At 38.5% G+C, this 15,637-nt stretch overlaps 1 protein-coding gene across 8 annotated transcripts in view; it reads left to right on the top strand.

Moving 5' to 3' along the window:
* Window positions 1-15,637, top strand: part of WDR76 (WD repeat domain 76) — a 54,164-nt gene that overhangs the window by 13,364 nt on the left and 25,163 nt on the right. For all 8 annotated transcript variants that reach the window (XM_059879443.1, XM_010817299.4, XM_059879444.1 and 5 more), the window contains 5 exons: window positions 371-463; window positions 1,516-1,571; window positions 11,956-12,082; window positions 13,434-13,535; window positions 13,623-13,666. In XM_059879443.1, coding sequence (XP_059735426.1) covers window positions 371-463; window positions 1,516-1,571; window positions 11,956-12,082; window positions 13,434-13,535; window positions 13,623-13,666 — 422 coding nt within the window. The remainder of the gene's footprint in view (window positions 1-370; window positions 464-1,515; window positions 1,572-11,955; window positions 12,083-13,433; window positions 13,536-13,622; window positions 13,667-15,637) is intronic.

The raw sequence follows: 15,637 nt of genomic DNA on the forward strand, positions 1-15,637 counted from the left end.
ATTAAATTTCTTTAATCATCTCAGTGAATTTAAAAATTTCTGTTTTTGAGTTCTTTCTTGTTTTGCTTAATAAAAAGGTCAGTTTAAGTAATGTGCTATTGGGCTGTCCTACTTGACTTCTGATATCAGATCACTTGTTATTTAATTGGGAAGCTGTGCATATATCCTGCAATTATCCCAGACCCAAACTCTTTCTCTCAGTATCCAGTGCAGCAAAGTTTATGTGCTGTTTGGTAATACAACATAAAATAACCATAGTAGGTGCAATTTGAAGGAACATATACATGTGGAGAATGCAACAACTAGTTTTGTGGGGTATTTTTGCTGTGGATTATGTAAATAATAGAATCTTTTTGGTGTGATTTTATAGGATGATTTTTCAGAATTGTCACCATACGAAAGGAAGAGACTGAAGAACATATCAGAAAATGCAAACTTTTTTGCTTCTCTTCAGTTGTCTGAGGTTTGTTTGAAGTTTCTAATCTAAACTGAGACACTATTCCTCTTGCTAGTAGGTCCATAAAATACTCATGATCAGGTTTCATAGTGTCAAATGAGGGAGGGTAAAATTAGCAAGATCTACACTTAATACAGTTTACCGTATTTTATTGATTCCAAGACTTTTTTTTTTTTTAAACTGTTGTATTAAAGCTGTAATTGGAAGCTTCCCCTCACTCCTTTCTATCCCTGATCAGGGAGCTAAGACCCCACATGCCTCGAGGCACAGCCAAAATAAAGAATAGAGGAAAATATGGTTAGTATTGGAAGCTTTAAGGGTTAATGGCCATAAGTATGCTAATGTTTTCTAATCATTATTACTAAAGGTATAATTTACATTGAAGGTCTTCACACTGCGGTCAAGCTTCTATGTGTGTGAGAAGAGCTGTCCAGGAGGGTGTGATATGTTTCACCCCAAAATACATTAAAACCCTTGGCTTTATTAAATAGTTTCTGGGCATACCAGATTCCTAAATATTCACTGTGTATTTGCATCTTGAGGGGAGGGAGGGTGAGTTAATATAAGGCACTAAATTGCTGAGTCACTCACTAACAGTTGAAAATTCATCAGAAATGGAGACAAAAATACCTCTGATTTTGACTTTAGTTAACAGAAATTACTATTGATTTATGGAAGTATAACCTGTAACTTTTCTGGAAAACACCCACAAAGGATTGCCTGAAGTGGAAGTTGAACTTGGAAATTTGTAATAGTATATTCAGTAAATGTTTGCTTATGTCAACTTGTTAGTAGCCTGGTCCCAGGAATCAGAATGTCAGTACTTTAGATAGTATTATATACTACTCTTTATTATTGATAGTGTATTTGTCTCATGTCTGCTACCAAGAGCAGTTGTCACATCCCAAGGTTCTTTACTTCCTGTATAGATCTTGGCTTAGTGTGCATACAGTAGCAGATACTCAAATGTTTTAGAAGGTAAGCTATGTAGTTACAGTATTACTTTTTTTTTAATAAGATAGTATTTTTACATGTATTATGTTTTGTGTATTTTACAGTCAGCCGCAAGGTTCCGTGAAATGATAAAGAAGAGACAGCCTCCTGAGTCCAAAAGGTAAAAGATTGGGTTTACATTTCCTATACCATGATATATTGCTGAGTTGTTTTATAATTTGAAAAAATGGTTCTACATAGTACAATAAGTAGCAGATCAGAAACAGTAATTTGGTTTAATCGTTTATATCTCTAAGGGAATACTATCTTTAATAACTCTAAAGTTCTCATCTTCATCAAAGGACTGTAGAGGAAATAAAATCTTGAGAACTGAATTTTATTTATATTTATTATCGCTGCTAATGGAGGGAAATCTTTTTTTTTTTTTTTAACATTTATAATTTTTTTTGGTTGTACTGGGTCTTCATTGCTACGTGGGCTCTCTAATTGTGGCAAGCAGGGCTGTTCTCTAGGTGCAGTGCGTGAGTTTTTCATTGCAGGGGCTTCTCTTGTTGTGGAGCATAGGTGCTAGGCACACAGGCTTCAGTAGTTGTGGCACACGGGCTTTGGTTACTCCGTGGCATGTGGAATCTTCTTGGACCAGGGATCGAGCCCATGTCCCCTGCATTGGCAGGCGGATTCTTATCCACTGTACCACCAGGGAACTCTGAGAGAAATCTTTTTTACCACTAAATTGTTCTTATTTTTCCCTAAAAAAAAAACTATTGTTTTTAAAGATTCCTCTATTTTATTTTTTTGTTTTTTCTTTCCCGTTCCTAGAATAAAGGAAGGAAATTAACATTTGTTGCACATCTGTGAAATACAGTGCATGCATTGCATGCTAAGTTGCTTCGGTCGTGTCCGAGTCTTTGTGACCCTATGGACACAGGCTTTGCTGTCTGTGGGAGTCTCCAGGCAAGAATACTGGAGTGGGTTGCCATTTCCTTCTCTGAAATACAATGCAGTGACCTAAAAAATTTTTAGGTCCTATATTATCTACAGGACCTAACATCCTATATTATCTCATTTAATTCTGGCAAAAATTTTGTGAGATATAAAACAGACTCAAAGAGGTAAAGTAATTTGGTCAAGGTCAAAGTAGCTCTTAAAGACTTCCCCAGCAGTCCAGTGGTTAAGAACTCCCCATTTCCAATGTCGGGGGTGCTGGTTCAATCCCTGATTGGGGAACTAATAGCCCACATCTCATGTGGCATGGCCAAAAAAAAAAGGTAAAAAAAAAAATCAGCTTTTAAGTGGAAGCTTCAGGATTTGACCTCCAGGATGCCTTAGGTTCTCTTCTCTGCATTTTAACAATGCTGATGTATAAATGAAGAAACTGAAAATCTTGGCATCATTAGATCATTGTTTTAGTACTAGATGCTAATGTAACATCATTTAATTGATTTGATTCTGGTATAGGTCAACTAGCTTGAGAAAAGCTGAACCTTTAATTATGACCAGGTATTTGCAAGTGTGAAAAATTGTTATAAGAGGAACAAACAGTGTTTGACACTGGAAGATAATAGCAGCCGTCCTGTTGTCAGTTGATCGTTAGCTTTATATTTGCATGCATCTATATATTTTTGGCTGCTGCTCAGTGTTGCATGTGGGATCTTACTTCCCTTAGTATATTATTTTATTAGTAGAGATGAGTGATTTTTTTTTTCCCCTAAATCACCTAAGTCACAAAGTTACAGCACTTAATAGTTGTGTCAAGATAAGTGTCCAGCAGCTAGAGCAGAAGTTATATAGAAAAAAGGGCATAACTTCTGAAATTTCGCAAACTTACTTTCAAGCTTCAATTCAGCAACTTATAATGGTGGTATTAACTTTGGACAATTTATATAATCTTTCCTTATCTATAAAGTTGAAGTTATGCCAATCTAGAGGGGTTTTAAAAAATTACTAAATATACATACAAAGAAGCACATATGAATATTTATGTAATTTAAACAATAATAATAATTGAAGGATCCATCCTTATACCTGCCATCCAGGTCAGTAGAAATTTATAGTACCTTTTAAGGCCCTCCTCGAGGTAACAGTCATTATGCTGAATTTTGTGATAATCACTCCTTGCATTTATTTATAGTTTTACCACCAATGAATGTATATTAATATTAATATAATATTAATAGTAATACAGTGTTTTACTTATTTTTACCTGTTTTTTATATTAACGTATAATATGCCATTTTTATATTCTGGGGTTTTCTTTTGCTCACTTTTACATCTTTATATGTTTTAAAATTCGTTCATGTTGTTGTGTGCAGCTTTATTCATCCTGTTTTTTCTGCTCTATGAATGCACTATGTTGACTTGAGTATGGACAGTTGAATTGTCTTTGTATTTCCTTTATTATAAAGACTGCTGCTCTGATCAGTCTTAAGTCTGTTGGTGTTTATGTGTGAAGAGTTTCTCTCTGAGGAGGATTCTCTAGGAGGATTATATATTAGAACCCCAATTTTTGCATATGCTGAGGATTTTTTTTTGAAGGTTAAATGAGGTATTAAATGCTTAGTATAGTTTCTACCACACAATATACTTTAAATAAATAGTAGTTATCACTCATTCTTCTAAACTAATGTGGACTGTTGGTGAGATTTATGCATGTGAATTTTTGGAAGTAATTTTAGAGGCCTCTCTTTCCCCAACATTTTTTAATGAACTACTTTTTTTTTAAGATTTAATTTTTTAAAGAACAGTTGTAGGTTCACAGCAAAATAGAGAGGAAGATACAGAGATTTCCCATTTATTCTCTACCCCTGCCCCTTCGAAGCTTCCCCTATAATAAACATCACGTATTAGAATGGTACGTTTGTAGGTTACCAAGGCTGAACCTACACTGACACATCATAATCACCTAGAGTCCATAGTTTATCTTAGGATTTGTTGTTGGTGTTGTATTTTCTGTTGGTTTTTACAAATGTCCAATGACATGTATCCGTCATTAAGACAGCATACACAGTATTTTCACTTCCCTGAAAATCCTCTGTGCTCTGCTTTTTCATCCCTCCCCACAACTACCCTCCAACAACTACTGATGTTTTTACTGTTTCCACAGTTTTGCCTTTTTTAGAATGTCACATAGTTGGAATGATACAGTATGTAGCCTTTTCAGGTTGGCTGCATTGCATTTAAGTTTTCTCCCTGTCTTTCCATGGCTTGATAGCTCATTTCTTTTTAGTGCTGAATAATAGTCTGTGGTCTGCGTGCATCACACTTTATTTATTGGTTGTTTCCCAGTTTTGGCAGTTATGAGCAAAGCTGCTGGAAACAACCGAGTGTGTGCTTCTGTGCGGAGTTTTCAGCTCCTTTGAGTAAATACCGAGAAGCACGGTGGCTGGACTGTATGTGACAAGTTTGCTTAATTTGGTAAGAAACCACCACACTGTCTTCCCAAGTGACTATATCATTTTATATTTGCACCGGCAGTTAATGAGAGATCCTGCTGATACACATCTTTTCCAGCATGTGGAGTCATCAGAACTCTGGATTCTGGCTATTCTAATATGGCTGTAGTGGTCTCATTTCTCTGATGAGATATAATGTGAGGCATCTTTTCATATGCTTATTTCCCATCCGTGTATCTTCTTTGGTGATATGTTTGTTAAGGTCTTTGGTCCATTTATAAACGAAGTTTTCTTTGTTGTTGTTTAGGGTTTTTCAAAACAGTTTTTCATTTATTTTGGCTGTGCCTGGTGTGGGATCTTTAGTTGCAGCATGTGGGATCTAGTTCTGTGACCAGGACTGAATGTGGGCCCCCTGCATGGGGAGCACATAGACCACCAGGGAAATCCCTAGTTTTAGTTTTTTAAGGAACTTCCGTACTGTTCTCCATAGTGGCTGTATCAATTTACATTCCCACCAACAGTATAAGAGGGTTCCCTTTTCTCCACACCCTCTTCACCATTTATTGTTCGTAGGTTTTTGGTGATGGCTACTGACTGGTGCCATCACATATTTAGAATCATACAGTATGTAGCTTCATTCAGATTGGCTTCTTTTTCTTAGTACTATGCATTTAAACTTCCCCCATATCTTTTCATGGCTTAATAGCTCATTTCTTTTTTTTTCCCCATATATTTTTATTATGAATCTTTTGTTATTTAGATCGTTTTAGCAAAAAGACTGAGGCTAAATTACATTGGAACTGCCATTGACTAAGTAATGTGACAGATCTACTTTTCTCCAACTGCTAGTCTTCTCACTTTTTTCAGAGTTCAGTTACCATAGGTCAAATCCTTTTGGAAATAAATGTCAGTTTTAGTAATATGTGATATCAGGTTTTAGTTCTGTTTATGATGCTATCATTATCTTCCTGACAAAAGATTTAGAGGACTCTGAAGTTGGCATATTACCTATAATATTTTAATACTATGTAAATTCAGAGGGATTCCCTGGTGGCTCAGATGATAAAGAATCTGCCTGAAATACAGGAGACCTGGGTTTCATCCCTGGGATAGGAAGATCCCCTGGAGAAGGAAATGGCAACCCACTCAAGTATTCTTGCCTGGAGAGTCCCAGGGAGAGAGGAGCCTGGTGGGCTGCAGTCCATGGGTTCACAGAGTTGGACGTGACTGAGCAACTAACACTTTCACTCTCATGAAAGTTAATAACGAATGTTAAATCTACCAAAGACTGCTACAGGAATCTTCGGTAAATTTAACCAGTATTTAACTAAGTATATAACAAGTATACTTGGTTTTGTTTTATATTAATACTTCATTGTTAAGCTAAAGTGATAACATTTATTTCTTAAATTATATATTTTTGGCTGCACTGGATCTTCTTTGCTGCAGGTGGTCTTTCTCTCGCCACGGAGCTTGGGGGCCACTCTAGTTGTGGTGCACGGGCGTCTCGTTGCAGTAGCTCCTTCTGTTGTGGAGCACGGGCTCTGGGCACACAGGCTTCAGTAGTGGCAGCATGTGGGCTCAGTGATTATGGCTTGCTGGCTCTAGGACACTCGGGCTTTAGTAGTTCCAGTGCACCGGCTTAGTTCCTCCATGGCATATGGAATCTTCCTGGACCAGGGATTGAACAAGTATACCCTGTGTAGGCAGGCAGATTCTTCTGTGCCATCAGGGAGCCCTAAAGTGGTAACATTTAAGTTAAAAGGAGCTGGTTACAGTCCTTTTAAGGCCTTGGGCAAGAAATCAGTCCCATTTTTGGACTTCATATTAGATTTCATAGCAGTACAGTTTGCTGTGCTGCACTTAGTCGCTCAGTTGTGTCTGACTCTTTGTGACACCATGGACTGTAGCCCACCAGGCTCCTCTGTCCATGAGGATTCTCCAGGCAAGAATACTGGCTTTGGTTGCCCTCCTTCAGGGGATCTTCCCAACCCAGGGACTAAACCCAGGTCTCCCTCATTGCAGGTCTGAGCCACCAAGGAAGCCCAGCAGAACAGTTTAAGTACATATAAATAGGTCATATACTTCATTAAATTGTGAACCTCTCTCACCAGGGGGGAAAAAAGCATTACCTCTGGATCTTATTTACTCAAGATCATATTAAAATTCCCAGTATGTGCTCAGTTCCTGTTGACTGATCATAATAATGATGGGAATGAATGGGAAGCCAGGCTGCAATTGTAGTCGGTTCTCCTAGGATTTTTTTGTTAATGTATATGATAGTTCCATATAGATGGAATTCCAGTTGAGCTGTTTCAAATCCTAAAAGATGATGCTGTGAAAGTGCTGTACTCAGTATGCCAGCAAATTTGGGAAACTCAGCAGTGGCCCCAGAGCTGGAAAAGGTCAGTTTTCATTTGAATCCTAAAAAAGGCAATGGCAAAGAATGTTCAAACTACCGCACAGTTGCACTCATCTCACATGCTAGAAAAGCAGAGCTCAAAATTCTCCAAGCCAGGCTTCAGTAGTATGTGAACCGTGAACTTCCAGATGTTCAAGTTGGATTTAGAAAAGGCAGAGGAACCAGATCAAATTGCCAACATAAGTTGGATCATCAAAAAAGCAAGAGAATACCAGAAAAACATCTGCTTCTGCTTTATTGATTATGCCACAGTCTTTGTATAGATCACAACAAACTGGAAAATTCTGAAAGAGATGGGAATACCAGACCACCTTACCTGCCTCCTGAGATATCAGTATGCAGGTCAGGAAGCAACAGTTAGATCTGGACATGGAACAACAGACTGGTTCCAAATAGGAAAAGGAGTATGTAAAGGCTGTGTATTGTCACCTTGCTCATTTAACTTATATGCAGAGTACATAATGCAAAATGCTGGGCTGGATGAAGCACAGGCTCAAATCAAGATTGCCAGGAGAAATATCAATAACCTCACATATGCAGATGACACCACCCTTATGGCAGAAAGTGAAGAAGAATTAAAGAGCCTCTTGATGAAAGAGAGAGGAGAGTGAAAAAGCTGGCTTAAAACTCAACATTCAAAAAATGAAGATCATGGCATCCGGTCTCATCACTTCATGGCAAATAGATAGGGAAACAATGCGAACAGTGAGAGACTTTAGGGAAACAATGGAAACAGTGAGAGACTTTGTTTTTTGGGGCTCCAGAATCACTGCAGATGGTGACTGCAGCTATGAAATTAAAAGATGCTTGCTCCTTGGAAGAAAAGCTATGACCAACCTAAATAGCATATTAAAAAGCAGAGCCATTACTTTGCCGACAAAGGTCCATCTAGTCAAGGCTGTGGTTTTTCCAGTGGTCATGTCACCCTATTTATTTAACTTCTATGCAGAGTACATCATGAGAAATGCTGGGCTGGAAGAAGCACAAGCTGGAATCAAGATTGCCGGGAGAAATATCCATAACCTCAGATATGCAGATGACACCACCCTTATGGCAGAAAGTGAAGAGGAACTCAAAAGCCTCTTGATGAAAGTGAAAGAGGAGAGTGAAAAGGTTGGCTTAAAACTCAACATTCAGAAAATGAAGATCATGGCATCTGGTCCCATCACTTCATGGGAAATAGATGGGGAAACAGTGGAAACAGTGTCAGACTTTATTTTTCTGGGCTCCAACATCACTGCAGATGGTGATTGCAGCCATGAAATTAAAAGACACTTACTCCTTGGAAGGAAAGTTATGACCAACTTAGATAGCATATTGAAAAGCAGAGACATTACTTTGCCAACAAAGGTCCGTCTAGTCAAGGCTATGGTTTTTCCATTGGTCATGTATGGATGTGAGAGTTGGACTGTGAAGAAAGCTGAGCACCAAAGAATTGATGCTTTTGCACTGTGGTGTTGGAGAAGACTCTTGAGAGTCCCTTGGACTGCAAGGAGATCCAACCAGTCCATTCTGAAGGAGATCAGCCCTGGGATTTCTTTGGAAGGAATGATGCTAAAGCTGAAACTCCAGTACTTTGGCCACCTCATGCGAAGAGTTGACTCACTGGAAAAGACTCTGATACTGGGAGGGATTGGGGGCAGGAGGAGAAGGGGACGACAGAGGATGAGATGGCTGGATGGCATCACCGACTCAAAGGGCGTGAGTTTGAGTGAACTCTGGGAGTTGGTGATGGACAGGGAGGCCTGGTGTGCTGTGATTCATGGGGTCGCAAAGAGTTGGACACGACTGAGCGACTGAACTGAACTGTATGGATGTGAGAGTTGGACTGTGAAGAAAGCTGAGCGCCGAAGACTTGATGCTTTTGAAATGTGATATTGGAGAAGACTCTTGAGAGTCCCTTGGACAGCAAGGAGATTAAACCAGTCAATCCTAAAGGAAATCAACCCTGGCTATTCATTGGAAGGACCGTTGGTGACGCGGAAACTCCAATACTTTGGCCACCTGATGCGAAGAACTGACTCACTGGAAAAGATCCTGATGCTGGGAAAGATTGAAGGCGGGAGGAAAAGGGGACAACAGAGAATGAGATAGTTGGATGGCATCACTGACTCGATGGACGTGAGTTTGAGCAAGCTCCGGTAGTTGGTGATGGACAGGGAAGCCTGGTGTGCTATAGTCAATGGGGTTGCAAAGAGTCAGACACTGACTGAATGACTGAACTGAATTTTCTGTTGTCTGGAGATACCCCAGTTTATCTGTCCATTGGTTTGTTGAAGGATATCTTGGTTGCTTCCTAGTTTGGCAAGTTGTGAGCAAAGCTCCTATAAACATATGTGTAGGTTTTTGTGTGGACCACCCTGGAGTTTGTTTTTATTTGTTCTGTTGCATATCTTTTTTAAAATTTATTTTTATTTTTAATTAAAAAAATAGAGGTATAATTTATTTACAGTATTAATTTCAGGTGTACAACATCGTCATTTAAAATTCTTATAGATTATACTCTATTTATAGTTATTGTAAAATATTGGCTATATTTCCTGTGCTATAAATATATGCTTATAGCTTATTTTTTACAAAGTAGTTTGTACCTCTTACTCCCGTACCCTTATATTCCCCCTCCTCTCTTCCTTCTCCTTACCAGTAACCACTAATTTGTTCTCTGTATCTGTCAGTGTGTTTCTGTTTTGTTATATTCATTCATTTTATATTTTAGATTCCATGTGTAAGTGATAACATACAGTGTTTGTCTTTTTCTGTCTGATTTATTTCATCAAGCATACTACCCTCCAGATTCAGTCATGTTGCTGCAAATGGCAAAACTTTGTTCTTTTTTATGGCTAAGTAGTATTCCTTTGCAGAAAAGGCAATGGCAACCCATTCCAGTACTCTTGTCTGGAAAATCCCACGGACGGAGGGGCCTGGTAGGCTGTAGTCCATGCGGTCGCTAAGAGTCGGACACGACTGAGCATCTTCACTTTCACTTTTCACTTTCATGCGTTGGAGAAGGAAATGGCAACCCACTCCAGTGTTCTTGCCTGGAGAATCCCAGGGACGGGGGAGCCTGGTGGGCTGCCGTCTATGGGGTCACACAGAGTTGGACATGACTGAAGCGACTTAACAGCAGCAGCAGTATTCCTGTGTGTGTGTGACTGTGCTGGATGTTTGTTGCTTTGCCCAGGCCTTTTTGGGTCTAGTTGTGGTGCGTGATCTTATCATTGTATTGGCTTCTGTTGTTGCAGAATTTGGGCTCTTGGTCATGCTGGCTCAGTAGTTGTGGCACATGGGCTTAGTAGTTGGAACTCTCAGGCTCTAGAGAGAGAGCTTCAGTAGTTACAGCACATGGGCTTAGTTGTTCCATGGCATGTTGAATCTTCCGAGACCAGGGATGGAACCCGTGTCCCCTTTTTTGGCAGACGGATTCTTAACCAGTGTATCACCAGGGTAGTTCTGAACTGTTTTCTAAAGTTAATTTCGGCTGATTATAATTATTGTTTCATAATTTTATTTAGTTTGTTTACTTTTGGCTGTGCTGGGTCTTTGTTGCAGTGCAGGCCTTTCTCTCGTTGCTGTGGGTAGGGTCTGTTCTTCACTGTGGTGTGGGCGCTTCTTTTTGTGGTGGCCTCTCTTGCTGTGGAGCCTGGACTTCTGGCAAGCAGGCTGCAGTAGTTGCGGCACATGGGCTCAGTAGTTGTGGCACACAGGCTTAGTTTCTCTGTGGCGTGAAATCTCCCTTGAGAAGGCATCCAACCCATATACCCTGTGTTGGCAGGAGGAATTCTTATCCCTGTACCTCTAGGGAAGTCCAAAAGCACATTGTTTTTATTTCATAATTGCTGCATCTTATCTCTCTGAGGTTTTTTATTTATATTTTATTTATTATTTATTCATTTATTGGCTGTGCTGGGTCTTTGTTGTGCACAGGTTTTTTTTTTTTTTCCTCTTGTTACAGAGCACGTATTTTGGAGTGTGTGGGTTCAGTAGTCTTGGTTCATGAGTTCAGTAATTGCAGTTAACAGGCTCTAGGCTGTGAGCTTTAATAGTTGCAGGACATAGGCTTAATTGTTGCACAGCAGGTGGAATCTTCCAAACCAGGGATTGAACCTCTGTCCCTGCATTGGCTTATGTATTCCCCACCACTGAGTCACCGTGGAAGCCTCTGAACTACTTTTTTAAATGAAAAAATAATAAATAAAAAGTAGGGTATCTATGATTTTACAAGGTAAACAATATGGAAGCAAATGCAATGAAATAGTCAAGTCTTTTTTTTTTTTTGTAAGTTTAGACCTTAGTTCTCCACCCTTCTTCCTAGAGTAATCCACTGTTAATATTTTCATGGATATTCTTCCATTGGTAATTTTACCAGTTACAAATGTATATATTTCGTAAAAAAGCAAATGTAACCATATTCAACATATACGGTACCTTCTCTTTTGCTTCTTATATCTTAGAGTTCATGTCGCACATAGAGATCTATTTCATTCTTTTTTTTTATGGCTGCTTAATAGTTGACTAGATATATATGTCTTAATTTAATACCCCTTACCTCCCCATAGTGAACAGTTACCATGTTTCCAAACTTTTAATTAAAATTAATGTAGGTATGTATATATATCTTTGCAATGTTTGACTATATGTGTGAGATACATTACTAGAAGTTATCTCCTTGGTAGTAATAAATACATATAACTCTTCTATGAGTATAACATGATTTTCCTTCCACTCCTTAGGAAGAAACCCAAGAAAAAAGAAAATGAAACTGGATGTAGAAGGTCAATGCGATTACTAAAAGTTGATCCTTCAGGAGTCCCATTGCCAGCAGCCCCAATCCAGACAGTATTAGAAGTAGATGAAAATGTAAGAAAGAGTACAAATACAATATATTAATAAAATACTGAAAAATTTGAAGTGTTTGAAAGTAGAGTAAAAAGTCAGTAAAGTATGTTTAATTTGTACTTCATTAATTTAATACTTGGCTGTTATATGGTTTAATATGGTTGGATGACATCACCGACTCAATGGACATGGGTGTGGGCGGACTCTGGGAGTTGGTGATGGACAGGGAGGCCTGACGTTCTGCGGTTCATCGGGTCGCAAAGAGTCGGACACAGCTGAGCGACTGGACTAACTAACTAATATGGTTTAATGAGTAAGATTTCAAACTCATGAAAGACTGGATTATATATTTCTGCAGACTTACCTATGTCGGATTGTGGGTAAATTGCTTAGCCATTCCGAGCCTCAGTTTCCCTATTTTTAAAATAGCAACAATAACAGAAACCTCTCACAAGGGGTATCATGAGGGATAAAGGTCCTTACATTATATTGAATGTATTATATTATTTAGTAAGCAATAAATGGTAGTATTAATAATAATATGTGATAATAATGATGGGGGTCCTATACTGTGGTTTAATTTATGCTGTCAGTGAGTGGAAAGAGTTTATTTACCAAATTTATTGTCTGAGTAAGATTATTTTTTATTCAGGAGCATCTACTGTTTTTAATACTTTACATCTAAGTGCTTAGTTATAACTTGGAAGATAGTACTCATTAGCCTGGTGCTTTGAGAGCCAATTGAAAATTAAGTTGCTACAGAGAGAGTAGCTCATTTTTTGAAGCCTCTATGCATCCATGATAAGAAATAATTTACATTGAATCCACTCCACGTGCGTGTGCGTGCGTGCACACACAGACAAAACTGAAACAAACCTTTTGTGAAATGATGCTTAACCCTTACTACATATGATGTACTTTTGAATTTTCTGGTCTATTCTTTTCTCATTCAATAAAACACAGTGTTGGTTATAACATATTAAAATGATTTCATGACTTGTGGGTTATAATCCTTGATATAAAAAAGTGATACAGAGTAATAACTTTTGAGTAATGAAATTGAACTGATCTGAATCAATTCCTAGCAACTCTGTTTATAGGCAGTGTAACTTTGGATAAATTAACTTCTCTGTTTCATTCCACTGTTTTTGAAATGTGGTATCTCATTCACTGGATTATTAAGGGAATTAAATGAGATAATACATGTTTTTACTTTACAGGATACTTGGCATTCATTCATTGAACAGCTGTTTTTGATTGCTAACTATATGGCACCCCTGTTGTAGATGTTGAAAGTAAAGAGAAACCTTAAGCTTGAATTCTAAGGCAGAGTGACAACCAAGTTTTTTTTTCTTCTTACTTTTTATAACAGCCTTTGATACCTCCTGGGCCTTTAGAAATGACTCCTGAAAATCAAGATGATGACAATGCACTATTTAAAGGATTTTTGCAGACTTGGGCAGAAATGAGCAAGGTATCACTTGGGAGGGTAAACCCAAGCGTTTAAGCAAATTTCAGTGCATATGTTAATTTAGTACTTTCGTTTCGCTCGTTGTTTCAGACAAGAAGTAAAAACACTGAGAAGGAATTATCTAGCATTAAAAGGTGAGTTAAAATCCCTTGCTTTTGTTTTACATTTCCTGAGATCTTTAAATTATAAAGACTATATACCATTAGAGGGAATTTGAAAATGAGGTGAAAAGAATTATCCATCATGTTTCTACCCTAACAAGATTTTGTGTATTTCCTTTCACATATTGCTATATAAAAAACCACTGGGACACAAGCTTCATGAATGCATGGATTTTATCTCAGTAACCAGAAAAGTACATGGCGCATAATATATATTTATTCAGTGTTTAATAAACGAGTATAAATACATACATTTTTGCTTCATTATGTTTTAATATATGTACAGTTTTGCATTATGCTTTTCCATTAACATTGTGGTTGGATGTTACTAGAGTCTTTAAATTTATGGAATAATTGAGTAATATTTCATTCAGTAGATGAAATTTGCTTAACCTCTTGATATTTGGAGTTGTTTTCTGTTTAGTTTTGAGTGTTGTGTGTTTGTGTATCTGTTGAAGTTTATATTGTGATAGTGGATTATTTCCTTAGGATAGATTCCAGAAGTGAGGTCAAACATTGTGGATGTTTTTATAGCCTTTCAGTTCAGTTCAGTCGCTCAGTTGTGTCCAACTCTTTGCGACCCCATGGACCACAGCACTCCAGGCCTCCCTGTCCATCACCAACTCCCAGAGTTTACCCAAACTCATGTCCATTGAGTCGGTGATGCCATCATCTTCTGCCGTCCCCTTCTCCTCCTGCCTTCAATCTTTCCCAGGATCAGGGTCTTTTCAAACGAATCAGCCTCTTTGCATCAGGTGACCAAAGTATTGGAGTTTCAGCTTCAACATCAGTCATTCCAATGAACACTCAGGATTGATCTCCTTTAGGATAGACTGGTTGGATCTTCTTGCAGTCCAAGGGACTCTTAAGAGTCTTCTCCAACACCACAGTTCAAATGCATCAGTTCTTCGGTGCTCAGCTTTCTTTATAGTCCAATTCTCACATCCATACATGACCAATGGAAAAACCATAGCCTTGACTAGACGGACCTTTGCTGGCAAAGTAATGTCTCTGCTTTTTGATACACTATCTAGGTTGGTTATGACTTTCCTTCCAAGGAGTAAGTGTCTTTTAATTTCATGGCTGTGGTCACCATCTGCAGTGATTTTGGAGCCCCCCAAAATAAAGTCTGACACTGTTTCCACTGTTTCCCCATCTATTTGCCATGAAGTGATGGGACCAGATACCATGATCTTTGTTTTCTGAATGTTGAGCTTTAAGCCAACTTTTTCACTGTCCTCTTTCACTTTCATCAAGAGGCTCTTTAGTTCTTCTTCACTTTCTGCCATAAGGGTGGTGTCATCTGCGTATATGAGGTTATTAATATTTTTCCCAGTAATCTTGATTCCAGCTTGTGCTTCCTCCAGTGCAGCATTTTGCATGATGTACTCTGCATTTAAGTTAAATGAGCAGGGTGACAATATACACCCTTGACATACTCCTTTTCCTATTTGGAACCAGTCTGTTGTTCCATGTCCAGTTCTAACTGTTGCTTCCTGACCTGCATACAGGTTTCTAAAGAGACAGGTCAGGTGGTCTGGTATTCCCATCTCTTTCAGAATTTTCCACAGTTTGTTGTGATACACACAGTCAAAGGCTTTGGCATAGTCAGTAAAGCAGAATTAGATGTTTTTCTGGTATTGTCTCGCTTTTTTGATGATCCAATGGATGTTGGCAATTTGATCGCTGGTTCCTCTGCCTTTTCTAAAATCAGCTTGAAAATCTGGAAGTTCACGATTCACGTATTGCTGAAGCCTGGCTTGGAGAAATTTGAACATTACTTTACTAGTGTGTGAGATGAATGCAATTGTGTGGTAGTTTGAGCATTCTTTGACATGGCCTTTCTTTGGGATTGGAATGAAAACTGACCTTTTCCAGTCCTGTGGCCACTGCTGAGTTTTCCAAATTTGCTGGCATTGAGTGCAGCACTTTCACAGCATCATC

This window comes from Bos taurus, chromosome 21 (assembly GCF_002263795.3).
Source record: "Bos taurus isolate L1 Dominette 01449 registration number 42190680 breed Hereford chromosome 21, ARS-UCD2.0, whole genome shotgun sequence".
Classification (NCBI taxonomy): domain Eukaryota; kingdom Metazoa; phylum Chordata; class Mammalia; order Artiodactyla; family Bovidae; genus Bos; species Bos taurus.